The 19,390-nt window shown below is 43.4% G+C and overlaps 1 protein-coding gene across 1 annotated transcript in view; it reads right to left on the bottom strand.

Moving 5' to 3' along the window:
• The window catches only part of Golph3 (golgi phosphoprotein 3), a 28,872-nt gene extending 12,820 nt beyond the window's left edge, over positions 1-16,052 (bottom strand). The window contains exon 1 of the mRNA XM_005356744.2: positions 15,420-16,052. Coding sequence (XP_005356801.1) covers positions 15,420-15,815 — 396 coding nt within the window. The 5' untranslated portion in view covers positions 15,816-16,052. The remainder of the gene's footprint in view (positions 1-15,419) is intronic.
• Positions 16,053-19,390: the final 3,338 nt, after the last annotated feature.

The following is a 19,390-nucleotide window of genomic DNA, read 5'->3' as shown; positions in this document are numbered from 1 at the left end:
TTACCTTTTCCCCTGTATGTCCTACTCCTATCTAGCTGGCTAGTCACTGCCTGGCTTCTGGCCCAGGGCATGTCTCTCTTTCCTCCCTCATTCTCTTCCCCTTTCTAGCCTACATGTCTCTTATTTATTCTCTCTGCCCAAAGACCAATCAAGTGCCTTAAGTAGGTAGGCAAGGTGAAACAAATGCAGCAAAACAAATGTAAGACATCTTTATATCATTAAACAAATGCGGCATAAACAAGTGCAGCACACCCTTACACAGCTAAAGTAATATTCCACAGCACAAACAAATGTATCTTTGCCTAATTAAAATATTCTACAAGGCGTATCTTTTTATAACAAGACACTAAAAGTGCACTTGGTATATTGTAAATCTAGGATGTGGGGAGGGTTTTTTTTTTTTTTTACCACATATTCTTACATATGGATAAACAACAACTTTAGAGTCAAACTGGGCAGGGTAGTACAGCACCTGGCTATAATTCTAGCACTGGAGATAAGGCTTAAGAGTTCAAGGTCATGCTAGGAAGATGGCTCAGAGACTATAAGAGTGTTTACTGCCCTTACATATAACTGAAGTTCAATTCCCAGTATCTACATGGGGCTCAAAACTGTAACTCCACTTAACAGGGACCCAATGCTCTCTTCTAGACTCCTTGGGCACCAAGCATACACATAGTACAGACATACATGAAATCAAAACATCCATACACACAAAATAAATTAAAACTTTTAAATAAGTTAAAGTGAAAATCCAGTCCCAGCATGGTGGCTCATACCTCCAGAATTCAAGCGAGTCTGGGCTACATAGGAAAGGCTCCCTGGTTAAAGCGATCAGCTCATTTTTAAGAGAATGGCTGACCACCAGAGTTCACGGAACTTCGCTATTGATGTGGGGACTTAAAGTGCAAGCCTAACTACCACTTATTGTTGTTGGTTTTGGTTTTTTTGAGACAGTGTTTCTTGTGTGTCCTGGCAGTCCTGGAACTCACAAAGATCTGCCTGCCTCTATGCTGGGATTAAAGGCATACACCATCACCACTTGGCTCAAACCACCACTTTTTTTTTGTTTTGTTTTGTTTTTCGAGACAGGGTTTCTCTGTGGTTTTGGAGCCTGTCCTGGAACTAGCTCTGTAGACCAGGCTGGTCTCTAATTCACAGAGATCCGCCTGCCTCTGCCTCCCGAGTTCTGGGATTAAAGGCGTGTGCCACCATCGCCCGGCTCAAACTACCACTTTTAATGAGAGCTTTTAGAAGGAGAGCATTTGGATAAAGGGAACTAAAAGGCGAAAGCAAAAAGAGTTTTGTCAGGCATGATGGGACGCCTTTTAATCCCAGCACACGCCTTTTAATCCCAGCACTCAGGAGTCAGAGGCAAGAGGCAGGGTGGATCTCTGCGATCTATGCAGAACAGCAGCTGTCTCCACAGTGAGATCCAGGACAGCCAGAGCAGTAATTCAAACAGTAATTGATAGAAATCAAGTGAGATCTGGTGCAATTAAAGCCTTGAGAAGCTTGGGAATTGATTCCATATGAAATTACATTACAGCTGTGTAGTTTTCACAGGCCTGAACACACAAATGGGGTTCCTAGGTGAAACACCACAGTACAGGCAGAGTGCACTTCATGAAGTCGGGTGGGTGTGGCAAGCAGACCAGTCTGAAAAGGGTGACAGAGTTAGCAGTTTACGTTTGCTGCTGGATAGCAGATATGACTAGATATGACTGTCCCAACTATTTTCATGTTATGAGTCACCCAGAGATGTCAGCAAAACAAGGTCTTTACTACAGAGTTCAGGGTAACATTTAATGAAAAACTGGCTAACTCACATAGGAAAGTAGATGAATGAAAAGAAAAAAAGTCTGTGCCTAAGTTTCTGGGGTTTACCAGAAATAAACCAGATAGATGAAGCCAAGAAAAGCAGAGCAAGCAACAGAGTAACCCAGTATTTTGATAACCTCCTAGTAAACCTGTATCACAAAAGCATGATCTTGGAATTACCAGAGGAAGTTTTTGGTTTTGTTTTTTAAAGACTGAGTAAAACAGACCCAAAAGAACAGTTATACTGGTAGTATAACTGACCAGTAACAATGCCACATGGGATTAAGTCTCTTAGGGGAAAAGTAAATCAGGAGAGTACCAAGTGACTGTACCCAACTTCAGCCAGCCCAGTTCTCCAATGAATCCACAGCAAGGTCTAGACCACAAGCTAGCAGGGGAAGCACTCAGAGTGAGGAGCTAGAGAAAAACTTGGCCTTGTTTCTCTAAAAGAAGAATTACAAGAGCCTACTGGAGGACTACATACTCAGAGCATGTTTTACGTGTGTTCCTCTTTCTAGCATAGCAAGTTAGCCATTTTTAATAAGGTAGCTTAAATCTACGGAAAGACTAGTAACTGGCAGTATCATTTTTAGTTCAGTAACTAGCTGTGTTTACATATACAGTTGTGAGAGAATAAAGAATCAATGATGTATGCAGGTGGTACCCAACTCCTAGAAGCCAAACAATTCAACCTTCCAGAGGTTTGAAATTCTCCAGAGAGTAAAGAAGCAGGCATCTTTGAGGCTCAATCCAACAAAAGGGAAATAGAGTTCAGAGGTCAGCCACACTCAGGAGAGTACTGGCTAATCCGATAGCTGTGATGAAGCACTAGAGAACAAGACAACTCGTGAACAAGACAACTCAGACCTCAGTTTGATCATAGGACCACTGAACAATCCGAGGCATTACAATTTTAGGAGTGTGATTTAAAAAAGTTATTTCCCAGCAGTCCCTATGTCCTAAAACTTTAAGATTGGGAAGGGTAGGCATTCAAAAATAAAGTGGGTTATGTACTTCAAGAATCCAGACATGGCAAGGATCTAAAACAGGGTAAAGCGTACAACAGAGCATGCAAAAAGAAACCCAAGTATTCTGTATTGGTCAGGCGAGATGCTAGCAAACCTAAAACAGAAGAGTTGAGGAGATAGAACAGTGGTTAAGAGCACATGCTGCTCTTTCCAGAGGACCTGAGTTTGGACTCCAGTACCTACATCACTCTCAACTGACTGTAACTCTAGTTCCAGGAGTATCCAATACCTGTAGGCTACCAAAGGTACCTGCACTCAACATATACAGCACACAAAGACAGACATTTAAAAACAAGGACCAGGCGTGGGGTGCACTTCTTTAATCACAGAACTATGACAGCAAAGTAAGTGGTCTCTGTGACTGAGGCCAGTCTGGTCTATACAGCAAGTTCCAAACCAGTCAGAGTTACAAAGTAAGACTGTCTCAAAAAGCAACCTTGGTTTCTTATGCCTAGGAATAGTTCTTCTTGGTCCCTCACCCCCTAAAATACAATGCCTGCTCCAACTTCACCTATACAGCCTCCATGGTGTCTGCAGTGCTACTGAAGTGACCAGAGACACTCACAAATGAAAGCCTCAGGATCCTGACAGTCCCATTTCCTCAGACCTTAACTCAACCCTTAGCCACAACTTCCAAAGTAAGGGGCACCGTTTCAAGGGACATCAACATAGCAGTCAGATTCATTAAGACTGGTGCTGCCACAGTTAGGGTGGCTGGCTCTGGGGCTGGTTTTGGAACTGTCTGGGGAAACCTCAAAAACATCTCTTCTACTCATGTCTGGACTTCGCCTTCTCAGAGACCATGGGCATTTTGTCTATATAAGCATACATACATACACAATGACCTACTTTTTAAGTAGGTAAGAAAAGGATTAGCAGTTAATAACAGCTGACAGTAATGGTTAGTTCCACTTTTCTGTATAATCAGATAAAATGGAACAAGAAAAGAAAAAGACTAGCTATTCAAGCTTATAAGGAAATAAGATGTTATCAGTAACACAATAAAGGCCAAGTACTAGAAATATTAAACATTTGCAACTGACATACCAACTCTCAGTTTCTCAACACAGCCTCTGAATATAAGGCTATCTCAGTAAGCCTGGCTCTTCCAATCCTTTGGACCTCACCAAACAGCATACAGACTACTTGAATTTTGTTTAAAAGGCATATTTCTACCACACTCATGCCTTAAACTCAACCGAACCATCTTATTTCCTCTCTCCCATAAACTATGGTAATAATGAAATCTTAGTAATTCTGCCTCTTTTGAGGAATTGCATGCATATGTTGTAGACATAAAAAGCAAGTCAAAATACCCATATGTGAGTGTGTGTATTTGTATGTGTGTACATTTTAAATATGCATCCTTTAATCTCCCAAGACTGGCATCAAATTTCACAAATTCTGGTAATTTCAGGCCACTGAGATAGGTGTTAGCAAACCACATACCTCCAGACCCACGAGGTGAAGAGAACCCACTTTCACAGGTTATAATACAACCTCTAAATGCTCACCACAATGCACACGTCCATGCGCACAGAGAAGTAACTGGAAACACATTTAGTCACTCCAAGAGCCCAATGACTTTGGTGTCTCCAGTTTTTCCACTCCTTTCTACACTCACATCTTTCAAAAATCCTGTCTGTATTATTATCATTGTCTTTAAAGCCCACAACAGCTTCTGGTACCAATTTCAGAATTTTGCCAACCTATGCCAATATTTTTATGTTCCTTATTCCATACATAATCTCCATCATAACTTACTTTGACACAATTTTGCTTTTATAGCTGCATAAATCGCTTATTTTCAGAAGAATAAACTTTCTCATACAGAGTCTTCCTGTGTGTCCTGTCTTTTTCTGTCTGGTATGTCACAGCCCATATTTCACTGTGCTCAACCATCTCCAAGTACAGGAGCATAGAGCACCTGCAGCCTAAACACTTGAGAGCCTGAAGCAGAGGATAACTTGAACCAAGGAGTCTGGGCTGCCCTGTCTCAAATTAGACATAGAAGAAGAGCTAAGAATGCAGTACCGGAATAGGAACTTACCTGGTGGGGTAATGCCCTCAGCATTGTAAAAAATTTAAGAAACATGGAAATAAGGGGGGATTAGGGACTGGGAAGATGTCTCAGTGCACAGCACTGCTGACTTATGAAAGCACGAGGACATGAGTTCAAATATCTAGGACCTGAGAGCCAGTTGTGCCTGTAACCTTAGCACAGGTGGTTCCTGGGAGCTTAATGGCCAACCAGATTACAGGCACAGGCCCCAACCCACCAAACACATGAATTACATTTTTTAAATTATTTTTAATTTTATAATAAAATTGTATCATTTCCCTCTTTCCTTTTCCCTCCCTTACAAATCATCCCATATACCATCTGCTTGCTCTCTTTGAAATGTATAGCTTTCCCATTGTTTACTTAATACATAAAAAAAACCTTGAAAGGACTGTGAACCAGAATCAGGGATTTAGCTCAATTGGGAGATCTGCCTATCCCCAGCATGGCATAAAGCAAGTGAAGTGCCTGCATAAGACAGTGGTTGCAATCTCAATATTCCAAAAGTAGAGGCAGAAGAATCACTAGTTCAAGCAGTTCAAGGACCTCCTGAGCTACACAGAGCTGAAGCCCGGCCTGGGCTACCTGAGACCCTGTCTCAAAAACAAACAGTGGGTAAAAGCGCTCGCAACCCAAGACCTGGTAACCTAAGTTTGATCCCCAGAATTCGCACAATGGAAGAAGAGAACAACTCCCACAAGCTGTCTTCTGGCCTCCATACAGTAGCCCATGTGTTGCACACCCACACAAATAAATATAGATGTTATTTTCTTAAGTAATTTTTAAAGGTTGTAGAATCCTGACCTAATCACCGTCTGTGAAGATTCTGGCTTTCAAGATAGTAAGGATTATTTTCTTCCCCTAAAAAAACAAAGCACCAAAGAAGAAATGAAAAAATCAAATGTGGGAGGAGCTGATTCCAACAAGGGCAGAGAGGCCAGACATCTCTCAAACTTTCCTCTGGAACCAGAAGGATAGGAAACAAGACTCACTGCACGCCAACTCCACTTGGCACTTAGTACAACGCAGCTGTCACAAAAGTCACTGACTCTGGAAGTTCAGGAGCTCCTGATAACTCAGGAAGAATGAACAGTATTCTGGAAAAGAGAAATAATGAAAACAAACACAGACTGGGCTTACATCTAGGGAAAAGAAACCAAAAATACTTCAGGTTCTCAGATTTCCCACCCAGATGGTCTGAGATTACAGAAAGGGGGATGCTTTACATATGCACACTCATCCATAATTAGGAGCTGCAGTGAAAAGGTAGATAATATAATGATTATCTGACTCATTCAGTTACTTATCAAGTCCAAGATGGTCAGGAAATAACGACAAGAATGGAAGCTGGGCTCAGTAATAGAGCACTTGCCTAGCATGCTCAGGGTCAGAGTCTGATCCCCAGCACTGATGTGGGAGTGATTTCTTTCTAAACTGTTGCTTTCATTGGTTAATTAATAAAGAAATTGCCTAGGCCCTGATAGGACAGCAGTTTAGATAGGCGGAGTAGACAGAACAGAATGCTGGGAGAAAGAAGCTGAGTCAGGCAGTCACTATGATTCTCCTGCTCCAGACAGACACAGGTTAAGATCTTTCCTGGTAAGCCAGCTCGTGGTGCTACACAGAATATTAGAAATGGGTTAGATCAATATGTAAGAGCTAGCCAATAAGAGGCTAGAACTAATGGGCCAGGCAGTGTTTAAAAGAATACAGTTTCGGTGTAATTATTTCGGGGTAAAGCTAGCAGGGTGGCAGAACGCAGTCCGGCTGCTCTTTCATACTACACAGCACTGAAAGGGTAAGAGGGAAGAAGAGAAGGAATCAATCAAGAGTATTTTTTAGCCGGGCGATGGTGGCGCACGCCTTTAATCCCAGCACTCGGGAGGCAGAGGCAGGTGGATCTCTGTGAGTTCGAGACCAGCCTGGTCTACAGAGCTAGTGCCAGGACAGGCTCCAAAGCCACAGAGAAACCCTGTCTCGAAAAACAAAAAAAAAAAAAAAAAAAGTATTTTTTAGTCTAAGTAATATAGCAGCCCTTGAGTCCTATTAACAAGTTACGGGACAGACCACAAACAGAGGTCTGTTTTGCCCAGCAAACAAAGAGGCTTAAGAATTCAAAACATTTAGCTTAGGTCTTCCAACTGGAAGTTAAGAAAGGCAAGGCTGTAAGTGAAAAACCATGGATAGTTTGTGTTGGTTAGATTTTTTTGCTAACTTGACACAAACTAGAGCCTCCAGAAAAGAGTGCCTAAATTGAGAAAATGCCCCCCCCCCCATAAAACCAGCCTATAAGCAAGCCTGTAAGGTTTTTTTTTTTTTTATTTGATGATCGATGTGGAAGGATCCAGCCCACTGTGGGTGGTACCATTCCTGGGCAGGTGGTCTTGGGGTGTGTAAGAAAGCAAACTTAGCAAGCCAGGAAGAATAAGCCGGCATCCCAGATGGGCTCTGCTTCAATCCCTGACTCAAAGTTCCTGCCTATATTTCTGTCCTGCCCTCCCTTAGTGACAACTGTAAGTTGAAATAAACCCTTTCCTCTCCAAGTTGCCTTTAGTGACGGTGTTTATCACAGCAACAGAAATATAACTAGGATAGCAGTCTTGTGGCTCCTGATCTGAGGCTTCCTCCCGAGTCCTAGTCTACACCCTCATTTCCTCTAAAGTCAGCATCCAATCACAATGAAATTGTCTGGAGATCTTGTCTCCTATGTAGACTATATGTCAATTAAAAGTCTAAAATAAAAATCTTTGAAACATCAGCACCTAGCAAAGAACTGACACATATATTTGCATTAACTGGGAATACAAATATCAGTTAAACCTGTTTTAATCTCAAAAACTGATCAAACTAATTAATTTCTTGTTGTTTTGTTTTTCCGGACAGGGTTTCTCTGTGTAACAGCCCTGGTTGCCTTGTAACTCACTCTGTAGACCAGTCTGACCTTGAATTCACAGAGATCCACCTGCCTCTGCCTGGGAGGATTTTTTGTTTTTTGTTTTTGTTTTTTTTTTTTTACAGTATAAAACTATTTAACATTGCATTTAAGAAACTAGAATAGAGGTTTGGGAAGGTTTCCGCAGTTAAGGACACCTGTTTTTGCAGAATACCCAGGTTCAGTTCTTAGGACCCACATGCTGGCTCACAACTATGCACAAAACTCTAATTCCAGAGGATCTGATGCCCTCTTCTGATCTCCTAGGGCACCAGGCATGCACACGCTGCACTTACACACACGGAAGCAAAACACTTACACATAAATATTTAAATGAAAAAGAAAATGGATTTAGGGTAAGGGCTGTCACTTGAAGGTAAAACCCTTAAGAATATATATAGCAGGCACAAGGCCCTACGTTCTTTCAGTCCCAACCAAGAAATGGTGACAGTAACCACCAGCAGCCGACATGTAAGCCCTTCAATCTCTAGTCTTTCTCAAAAAGCCAAGGGTGGACAGATACATGTTCTCTTCACATGGTCACCTAAAATAACATTTTCCTTAAAATTTTAATTCATAATTTTCTATAGTGTATATGCTAAAGTGTTCCTCAACCTACTAATCTCAGCCAAATTCTGTTATAAATAAAATTCCTCTCAATAGTTTGTTGTTCTTTGAGAAAGAAGCTCATTGTGTTGCACAGACTAGCCTCCAACTGGTGAAATCAGTAGTCCCCCTGCATCAGCCTCCTAAGTGGTCAGACATGTCCCCACTGCCCCTTTCTAGGTCTAGGGATGTAGCTCACTCAGATGATTCAGGTAGGATGCCAAGGCTCTGGGAGCCAATCTCACCACATACACCAAAAAACAAAACAAAACAAAAAGTTTCTCAAGTGACTTAAGTGCAAACTCGCATAAGACTTATTTTATTGTCCCCTGGCCAGTTTCCACTGTCCCCACTATCTCTTCCCTCATGAACCATAAGGTGAGCTACACACTAAATTTACATGCTGGATGGCTATGCTTTAAACATGAAGTTTTTCCAGCACCACCTCCAAGATCAGTATTCATTCTCTTGGGAATAATTTTGTGTTAAGTGTATGATTTACTTAGAATATTTACTGAGTCACGGGTATAGGTCAAGGTGAGATAAGTCAACTGTACAAGCAAAATTTCTAAACTATATCTGTTGATGCCAACTAAACACTTTCTCTAATAAACCAAGTAAACCAAATATAACTTAAGTTTAAAAATACATTAACTTTAGGCATGAATATGTAGTTTGGCTTCAGGGTGCTGCTTGCTTAGCAGGTGCAAGGCCCTGGGTTAAATCCCCAGCACCATCAAAATAGGAAGAGGAAAGACAGTGCCACTGTACTGTTTTCTACCCCTACCTCATGTATGCATACACAAGTGAGTGTGACTGTCCACCGTTTGTGTAGTTCCAGGATCAACTTCAAATGTCAGTCCTTGCTGTCTATCACTCAGATTTTATCATATTTATTTATTATTTTCAGGGGACACACATTAACACACACCACTTTATTGTAGGTCAGAGCACAACTTGGTGGAGTTCTGTTCTATCATTTGGTCAAAATCAGGTATGGTGGCAATGGCCTTTATCAACTGATCCATCTTCACTGGACCCCTTCCCACCTTTCTTGAGACAAGGTTTTTGTTGTTCATTGCTGAACACACCAGGCTATTTAGCCTGTAAGCTTCTAGGGATACTCCTGTCTCTAGCACCCATCTTGATTCAGGAGCACTAGAATTACAGAAGGGCCTTGCCCAGACCCAGCTCTATGAGCGCATGCTGGGGCTATCCAAACTGAGATCCTCCGCTGGCACTGCCAGTACTTTACCCTGAGCCATCTCCCAGGCCCCATTAGCTGTACCTCAACTCTGCAGCTTATGAAAGAAGAGAAATATCCTGTTTTCTTTAAGTCTGTGTATGTTAGAGCATGCTACATTATAATGCTGTAGTGTATATACAAGGTTACCCTGCAACAGCACAGTGTGCTAACAGGCTGCACTCTTTCCCGCTTATTTTTCATATAGGCTATAAACTTCATACTTGACTTAAAGAGATGAAAATGCAAACCCTTCAAAAATATCAAGGGAATATAATTAGTATTAGAAAAGGAATCATAGCCAGGCAGTGGTGGCATATACCTTTAATACTAGCACTCAGGAAGGCAGAGGCAGGCAGATCTCTGCGAGTTCGATGCCAGCCTGATTTACAGAATGAGTTTCAGGACAGCCAGAGATACAGAGAAACCCTGTCTCAAAAGACCAAAAGGGAGGGAGGGAGGGAGCGAGCACTGGAGAGGAGGTGGGAGATCCACTTGCCTTGGAAGAAGGGGAGAAGAAGGGGGGGAGAGAAGAGAAAAAAAGGAATCATAAAATTCAAAATTATTTTACTAGATTTTTAATTACTACCAACTTTTAGCACATCTTGAAGTTCTGAAAACATGATGAATAACTATTGGCTTATAGATTTGAGAGTAGAGCTGTTATACATTAATTGTATATATAGAGGTAATTTTTATTTTTACAAAACAGTTATAGATCTTGGTAAGTGAGTACTGTATCCCAAGGATTCATTTCAAAAAGAACTCATTTTTGGACACTGTGAAAAACACACAAAGTCAGTTCCATCTTATAAACTTCCAAGCTAAGCCTGGCAGCACATCTTGTCATCACAATACTAGGAAGGTAGGGAGGGGGCGGATCACAAATTCAAGAACAGTCCTCAGATTCAAGAACTGCCCAGGCTATACAATAAATTTGAGTCCTGCCAATTACCATCTTTTCTCCAAATACAGCTAATCACTACTTACTTCAAGAGTTACTGCAATAGAGTTCTTCTAAGCATTAGACATGCTGTCTTTAAAGGGGATGTTACTAAAGGCTATTAAAACTTAGAAAATCAGGTGACTAAAAAACAAAAATAAAATGACAAAAATAAAATGACAGTAGAAAAAGACAGCACCAGAAGATCAGGAAGAAAACTCAAAGAACCATGTTTGAGAACACGATACACACAAGAATACTGTTCTGAAAGGGTCTACAGAATACCACCCCCTCCCCAAGGCTACTACTTTTTCCTCCAAAGACTCTGGGGAGAACCACTGCCTGGACAAGTCTAGTTACAGTGCAAAAGAACAGAAGACACTTCAATAAGAAGCTCTCCTAAAGCTGTCAATCACCCTAACATTTGAGAGGCAGAGGCAGGAGGATCCAGAGAGGGTTCAAGAAAACAAAAAGAAGCAATCTTTGCAGCACCCAAATTTATTTAGTTCCAGTACTCGGGAGGCAGAAGCTGAAGGATCTCTGTGAGTTCAAGGCCAGACTGATCTACAGAGTTCCAGGATAGCCAGGACTATGTAGAGAGACCCTGTCTCAAAATGAAAGGAAGGGAGGGGAGGGGAGGGGAGGGGAAGGGAAGGGAGGGGAGGAACAGGAAGGAAGAAAGGAAAGAAGGAGCAACTCTGGGGCTAAACACAATGGAGAATCTCACCCCTCCCCCAGCAAGACAAAACGAAAAGTGTAAGAGAAGTTTACTCTAGTAAACAGTAAGAGTCACAAAAGCACAATCTAAAGCACTTGAAGTGACCATTTTCCCACTTTTTATGAAAATTGTGAAACTTTTACAAGTATGTAAAGCAAAGGAAGACTACAAAGCCTCACTTATATTCAACAGCATACCTTTTTCTTCTTTTACTGTATGTGCAGTTATGTGTGCATGATGATCATGTAGAGGCCAGAGGTCACTTCGGTGTTACCGTCAGATGCCAACCACCTTGTTTTCTCAGACAGTGTCTCACACTGGTCTGGAGCTTAGAGGATGGCTGGTTCAGGGGCTGCAATGAGCCACTGTCTCTGCAACACCACTCCCAGCTTTTCACTTGAGTGCTGGGTAGTAAACTCAGAACCTTGTATTTTGTGGCGACCACTTTACCAACCCTGCTATCTTCCCAAATTAAACTGGACATTTTAAATAGTCAAATTTGGGCTGGAGAGATAGCTCAGTAGTTAAGAGCACTGGTGGCCACTGTTCCAGAAGACCCAGGTTCAATTTTAAGGACCCACAGAGCAGCCTACAATCATCTGTAACTAGGGGATCTGATGCCCTCTTCTGGACTCTTCAGGCATCAAGAACACACTCTAGATGTGCATACACACAAGCATGGGCAAAACAGTCATATGCGTAAAAGAAAAATAAGTAAATCTTTAAATAGCTAAGGAAATGAAATGATCAAATCCAACCTCAAGTATTTAGATCTGTCACAATAAAGTAACTCAAAAGTTAGTGGTGGTACAGTATGTGTGAGGCCCTTGAATTTAACCTTCTAAAACAAAAGAAAAATTATAATTTTGGTTATTTAAGGTAATTCTTATTGAAGTACGCTAAATTACTCTAGTAGATGCATCTATGAAAAAAGCACAAATAAATAACGGAAAGAAAAATACCTACCACTTGTTCTGCCCCACACCATTCAAAGAAATCCTGCTAATTACTTAATTTGACCTCATGGGTGAACCTATCTGACACTCTAGTAGTGAGTGGCTTCTAAATACCATACACTTCACCCAGACGTAGTGCCAGAACCCCTTAAAGAGTCCCAGGTACAGGTGTTTCAAGGAAAGAAAAAAACTGAAATGCCAACTTGAATTAAAAAAAAAAAATCAATTGTCAGGACTGAATGCTGTGGCTAGGTATAGGTTGAGGAAAGGTTTATTGTAGATAAAAACAGGCAGGGGCATGTGGAAGGGTCCAGACTGAACCTGGGCATGTGAGAGGAGTGAGGAGATCCCCTGGGAGAGGAACCAGAAGTCAAAAGGCTAGAAGTGACCCAGGAGCAAGCGGCCAAGAGACCAAATAGCCCAAATGGCTGGGTTATGTAGAAAGAGCAGTAGACAAGAAGCTCAGGGGCTGGAAAGGTTGAGGGTTGGGGACTGGGTAGGAAGTGCTGAGGAGTTAGGACTCTGTAACAGGCAGTTACTGGTGATGTTGACAGAGTCAGGCAGCCAAAACCCGCTTTGATAGGTACCCCAGTTAGCCATTTGTCCTGAGTTTAAGACCTAATAAGGTCTTTAAACAAGTTCTTTAAGTAGTCTAAAGCCAACTGGTTTCTCATATAGCTCAGACTGACCTCCAATGGTGTAGGAGGTCCTTCTGTATTTGTGTAGCCCATCCTCTTACTACACTCCAACTTACTATGTAGGTGAAGATGTCCCTGAACTTCTGATATTCTTGCTGGGATTATAGGCATAAACCACCAAGCTGTTCGTGCAGAGCTGGGAATCAAATTCAGAACTTCGTGCAGTGCACTCTCTACCTTCTAAGTCATATTCCCAGCCCCTAAAACTTTAGTAAATAACAAATTTAACAAACTAAAATCTAATACAGGCTTAAGTGCCTAGAGACAAGGTAAGAAAACTTCTGGTCCTTAAAGGAATATAAAGTACGTCTATGACTCTAGCACTAGGGAAAGAGAGGCAGGAAACCAGGAGTTGGAAGTCAACCTACACTGCACACCAAGACCTTTGTCTTTTAAAAACAAAAAGAGCAAGGGAGAACCTCCCCAAAAGAATAGATAGTTTATAGTTCTGGTTACTGGTATGTATACATTCAATGAGAAGAAGAAATATATACAAGAGAATCTCTAAAACCAAGAAGACAATGCAAAATCCTAGCCTTCTGCACACTATCACTTCTTGGACTTGCCTATATTTTTTTAAACAAGCAAAAAAAGTCAGGCAGTAGTGATGCACATCTTTAATCCCAGCACATGAAGGCAGAAGCACACGGATCTCTGAGTTTGAGGTCAGCCTGGCCTACAAAAGCTAGTTCAAGGACAGGCTCCAAAACAACACAGAGAAACCCTGTCTCAAAAAAAAAAAAAAAGGCTAAAGATTAGCTAAGAGTCTGCTGGCTGAATCTTGGTCATGACTTATGAAGTAGACTATTTATGCAAAATAATCACAACAGATGATTTCAACTACCTGGCATCAAAGAACTTCAAAAAAAACCCAAACTATGTATATGTTGCAATATCATTAAATTTCAACAAATTCTTCCAATTATCTTCATGGGAACCAATCACAGAAAAGTGTTGACAGCTTTAGCTTAAACATTCAGAGTAACGCCTCTAAAATAAAAGGTGCTTTCTCGCCATTATGGCTCAGTGTGACAACACCGAAAAGGAGGTTTTGTTAAGTTTTAGCTTTACGGAGATCTATCCATATGGAATCAAAATGCTAACCCTGAAATACAGTCTTTTTTTTTTTTTGCTTTTCTTATATTTTCTAAAAATGTCTCATAATCTGTTTTGTTGCAGAGGAGGAAGGGGAGTAAAAAACAATGTGCAGTACTGAGAAGCCTACTTTCTCAATCTTAATATTTTCTAAATGAATACTTCTAAAATCGCGTTACTACAGCATTAGCACCTAGCTTTTAAATCGCAGAACAAAAAGAAAACACAGGTCACCTGCTTTCCTCATAGTAACTGTAATTAAACAGGTAGTGTGCCCCTTTACAGTCAAGTGTCTTCAAGTGCCATCAATTGTCTTCAAGATGACTACTCGTGAGGCACGTGACCATTTCCATCAAGACTCACTTCCCTGGACAGTATAATATCCGGGGAACACAAACAGTCCAGGAGGGGAAGAAAAAAAAAAAAAACAAAACAACTCATCTTTCTACCGCTGATAAGTTTGGGGAACTAAAAACTTTTTTTTTTATAGGTATGAACTGGAGTTTTTCTGCTGTCCTTTCTGAATTCTGAAAACTTACACCTGTCTGACTCGCAAAATGTGTTGTCTAGAGTTTCCACACTGAAACGAAACAAGCTTCCGGGTCACCTCATCATACATGATTTATGAAATATCCAAACCTGCAAGTCTGTCTTTAAAAATAACCGCTTCCTTTAATGCATGGGTATGTAATAAGGTGAAACGTTAACTACAGAGTCCAGATGTTGGAAAGAGACGGTCACTAGCATGTTTTCAACTTCTCTGTAAAATTTCTGGGGGGGGGGGTTGGAGCGCGAACGACCCTTCCAAAATTCAGAATACAATTTAAGCCTATCTAAATCTTTGCGGCCGTTCATCAAATCACAAACCCGGTATTCTCAGCACTTCACGACAAAGCCCTCCCTTAAGATGGCAAAACTAAGGGCGACAACGGATAAACGAACCGCAATCCTAACTCATCTCTCTCTCACACCGAGTTCACCCAAAAAGTTACTTCCTAGGTTTTAAAGCAATTTTCGTTGACTTTTTAAACAAGACCCAGTAAAATAACTTTGCTAATTCTCAACAGCACAGAGTAACTGAAGTTTTACATAAAAAGAGGCCGGCAGCAAGTAGCTCCAACAGCAAGACTCAATAGTTGGGAGCGCTGGGGGGCTCCGAGACTTTGGGTGTACCGAGCTGTCTCAGGTCGGAACTGCAATCGTTTGCGAAAGAAAGCAAGGCAAAGACGGCCAAGATTTCAAAAGGAAGAGTGTTGTGAACGGAGGAAGAGGAGATCCAAGCCCTCGGGGTCGGTACCGGGAGGATCCGGAACGCACAGGGCCCCGCCGGACGGGGCTGACCCCCACACTCCTCGGGACAAGTTGGGCGCTCCGGCCCACTGGGTTCCCGAGCCAGGGGCAGGTGCGGCCTCGGCCAGCGCCCACCGGGACCCACCTGGAGCCCGCGCCCCCGCCGCCACCCCGCCCGGCTCGCCCGTCCGCCCGCACCTCTCGGTCCTTGAGGCCCAGCAGGAGCACCTCCTCCATCAGGGTCAGCCGCGTTTCCTTGGAGTCGCCCTTGTCGTCGTCGTCCTGCTCGTCGCGGCGGCTCTGCGCCTCGTCCTCGCCGCTGCCGCCGCCGCCTCCCGCCGCCCGCTCCTTGTCGGCAGCGTTCCGGGAGGCCTCGGTGCGCCGCTGCACCAGGCCCGAGCTCCGCTGGGTCAGCGAGGTCATGGCTCCGGCCGAAGCGCCGCGCCGGACCGACAGGGACGCGGGACCGGCCGGCTCTCCCTCACAGCCCCGGCCCCAGGTGCTTCCGTGTTAATCCTCGGCGCTGGGGCGATGTCCGTGGGCTGCGGGGCCGAAGGCGGTCATGAGGAGCCGGGGCTGGGCGAAGCCGGCGGGCCGGGAGTCGGCGGGGTACACAAGGGTGCCTTCCGCCCGCGGTCGTGGCCCCACACAGCCCAAGATCCCGAGCGGAGGCGGCGGCGGCAGCGGCGGCGGTGGCGGCGCTTCCCAATATGGCGGCGCGCGCTGACGTCACCGGAGGATGTGGCAGCGCCGCCGCGGGGCGGGCCGGGGTGCCGGAAGCGGAGCGAGCGAGGGGCGTGGCTGGCCGCCTCCTACCCCGGGGGACTGCGGGGCTTCCAGCCGTCCTGGTGTCACTCGGGTCAGGGACTGGAGGTCCGGAGCGGTGTCGGACTCCGCTGTCATCTTCCTCTCCCTTTTCCTTCACGGTCCGACGTGGCTCCAGCGACCAGCCAGGCCTCTCCTGGATCCCGGAAGCAGAGGCCACGGGAGGGCGGACCCCGCCGAGCCCTTAGCATCCCTATCAGTCCTCAGAGGCTGCTCCTAAGCCCAAGTGGCCCGGGTCCCCACGACGTATTAAGAAGGACTTGGCTCGCTGCCTGTGGGACTCCTTGGCTTAAAGGAAGCCATCTACACTCAGGCGTCTAAAAGTGTTCATGTACTGTGTTCCATTGTAGAGAGGTTAAACAAATCAACGAGTTGTGTTTGTAAAACTTTATTTCCTGCGTCCAGCTAGGGCTGTAAAGTAGCCAGGGCGCAGGAAGCATTGTACAGTTAGGATCCTTTTATGGCGACACTAAACCTCTTGAGTTTCATGCCACGTCTTTGTAGTCCTAAATCTCTTTCGATGTAATTACTAGGTTAAATCTTCTTGGCGTGCTTGGCATTTTGTGCAAATCAAGTGAAAAGGAAAGCTGCCAAACCAGAGAGGGCTTTGGAGGAGCAGAAGGGTGGAACTTGTGAAAAAACATTACCCAGAAACCGGATCGTAGAGCCGTCCAGTGTTATTTAAAATAAACAATAACCACTGGCAGTGAGTAAGCGAGTTTTATTAGACAAATTCTTCCTCTCCATAAATACATTGTTTCAGCTCCTAAAAGGACAGTAAGTCCCAGTAGGTCCCTCCCACCCACAGCCCCAAGCTACCTTCTCTTTTTCCTGCAGAAACAGTTTGTCCTCGGCCAGTTTCTCCCATTCACATCATCATCTTTTTGTTCTTTCAACTCTGCTAAATCTTCGCCAGGTGACTTTAAATGCTTCTTTGTAAATTAACTGATTGTTTAACTCAATAGGTTAAATCTGAAAGGTACAAAGCTGTGGACAGGCTGTGCCTGCTCAGCTGAGTGGCTCCTCTCCTTGTGGGCGTTTTAAAATGTAAAATGAAAAGCCTCGCTGGGGAGGTGACCAGCGGGCAGAGAACTTGAAGACAACTTAGAAACTGGCTCTGGGGCAGCAGAGACAGAATCCTGGAGGCTTTCTTGCTGTGAGTCTAGGCGAGCCCCTAGGTCCCAGTAAGAAACCTTGTCCCAGAAACAATTTTTTTGCTGTTCGTTTTTGTTGTTTGCTTCTTTTTTGTTTTTCAAAACATGGTTTCTCTTGCCTCTGCCTGCCAAGTGCTGGGATTAAAGGGGAACACCACCACCACCTGGCCACAATTTTTTTTAAATGTAATACCTAATCACCTTCACCTTGAGGTGTGGCCCAAACTTCAGGACTCCTCCAATGAAAAAAAATGTGGTCTAACCTACATGCCTTTTCAACTCTTGGTTGCCCACACCCTAACAACCACATCTCTTAGGTTCTGGTTCTGTCTATTCAAACGCCAATACATTATCCTCCAATTCAAACTTCATATCAATTTTGCGGCTTTTTTTTTCTCCTGTGTTGTTTCTGTTATTTCTCCACTGATTTTTTTTTTTTTTGCACATTTCAAAATCACCTCGGTAAGAGGGGAAAAAAAGAAGAAAGAGAGGAAAGGAAAAAGTAAAGAGGGGGGAAAAAGGAAGGGGAGAGGAAGATTTAAGAAACAAATATTTATTGCTAATAGTGACAGTGACTTTTTTATTGAGTGATTGCTAAATATGTGCCAGGTGTGTTTTCTAGTCACACCCCCCCCCCAACCTTCCAGGGTAAGTCTGCTGCTGCGCTGGACAATTCCTTGTGGGCTCCAACCATCAAATTGCAGCCTGGGGAGTCACACCTATGTCTGTGTGGCGATTCTAGAATCTTAGAAAATTAAAGTTAATACCTACTTCTTACCCTTCTGTCGCCCAATGAGTTTTGTTTTATTGTGTTCCCAGGTTGGCCTGGGAACTCTTTGTGTAGCCGTGGCTAGCTTCAAACTCACACTCCTCCTGTCTTGGGCTCCCCAGATCTAGGATCACAGACACACAGCACCACCAAATCGGGCCTCTCTAATGGATTGCTGGAAAATAGGTTACATAACTTCTCAGAAGCTTAACCACTCTTCCAGTCCCTCCTCCTGATCCCTGGCCCCTCCTTTAGGAAAACTGCTCCACTAAAAGCCTTTGTTTCACCGTTGCTTTCTAGGGAATCCAGACTGAGACCCCTATCTCACTGGAGAAAAGAGAGTTTCTAGGAAATGAAGTGATCTGCTCTACATAGCACATCTGGCAAATTACAAGCAAGGGTTATTTTTATTACCCTTTATTCAGTCATCAAACAAGTATTTATACTTGTTTTCTGTAGTAGCCATTGTGCCAAGAAGTAGGGTCATGACAGTGGGCCAGAGACACACACATATCCACAGTTTTTGTGAAGTTGATGAGACACAGGAACTAAGTAAGGCAGAATATATAAAGTGTGCCTGGGGGTGTAGTTCAGTGGTAAACTCTTGTCTAGTTCTTTATGAATTTTATGTATATGGAGCTGTGTGTACATGAATCAGCACACCAGAAGGGGCATCAGATCCCATGAGGCTACAATTATAGGCAGTTGTGAGCTGCCTTGTGGGTGCTGGGAATTGAACCCAGGACCTCTGGAAGAGCAGCCGGTGCTCTTACCCACTGAGCTAACACTCCAATCCACAGTGGAGTACCTGCATTTGCAGAGACCTGGGTTTGAGCCCAACACTGAAGAAAAAGAAAAGGAGGCATTCTATAGAGACACCACTTCACAACCGCTCATGGTGGCTTTAATAAAAATTCTAGTGACAAACATTGTCAAGGATGTAAAGACATGTAAACTTTCATATAGTATTTGCAGGGATTCAAAAGATGAAGACACTTAGGAACACAGCTTGTCAGTTTCTCATAGCATTAAACAGAATTTCCACATGATCCAACCCTTCCACTTCTAGGTAAATACCCAGATGAACGAAAACCTTGTTTACACAAAACCAAGCATACATGTTCACAAACACAGCTGTTTGCAACAACAAACTAAAAACAGCCATGTTCATCGACTGATAGGTGGCTAAATAGCATATAGTTTATCTACACCACAGAATACTGTGAGCTATAAAAAGAATAAGTGGTGGC

The sequence above is a fragment of the Microtus ochrogaster genome, chromosome 19 (assembly GCF_000317375.1).
Source record: "Microtus ochrogaster isolate Prairie Vole_2 chromosome 19, MicOch1.0, whole genome shotgun sequence".
NCBI classification, from domain to species: domain Eukaryota; kingdom Metazoa; phylum Chordata; class Mammalia; order Rodentia; family Cricetidae; genus Microtus; species Microtus ochrogaster.
This window is presented reverse-complemented; position numbering and strand designations above follow the sequence as displayed.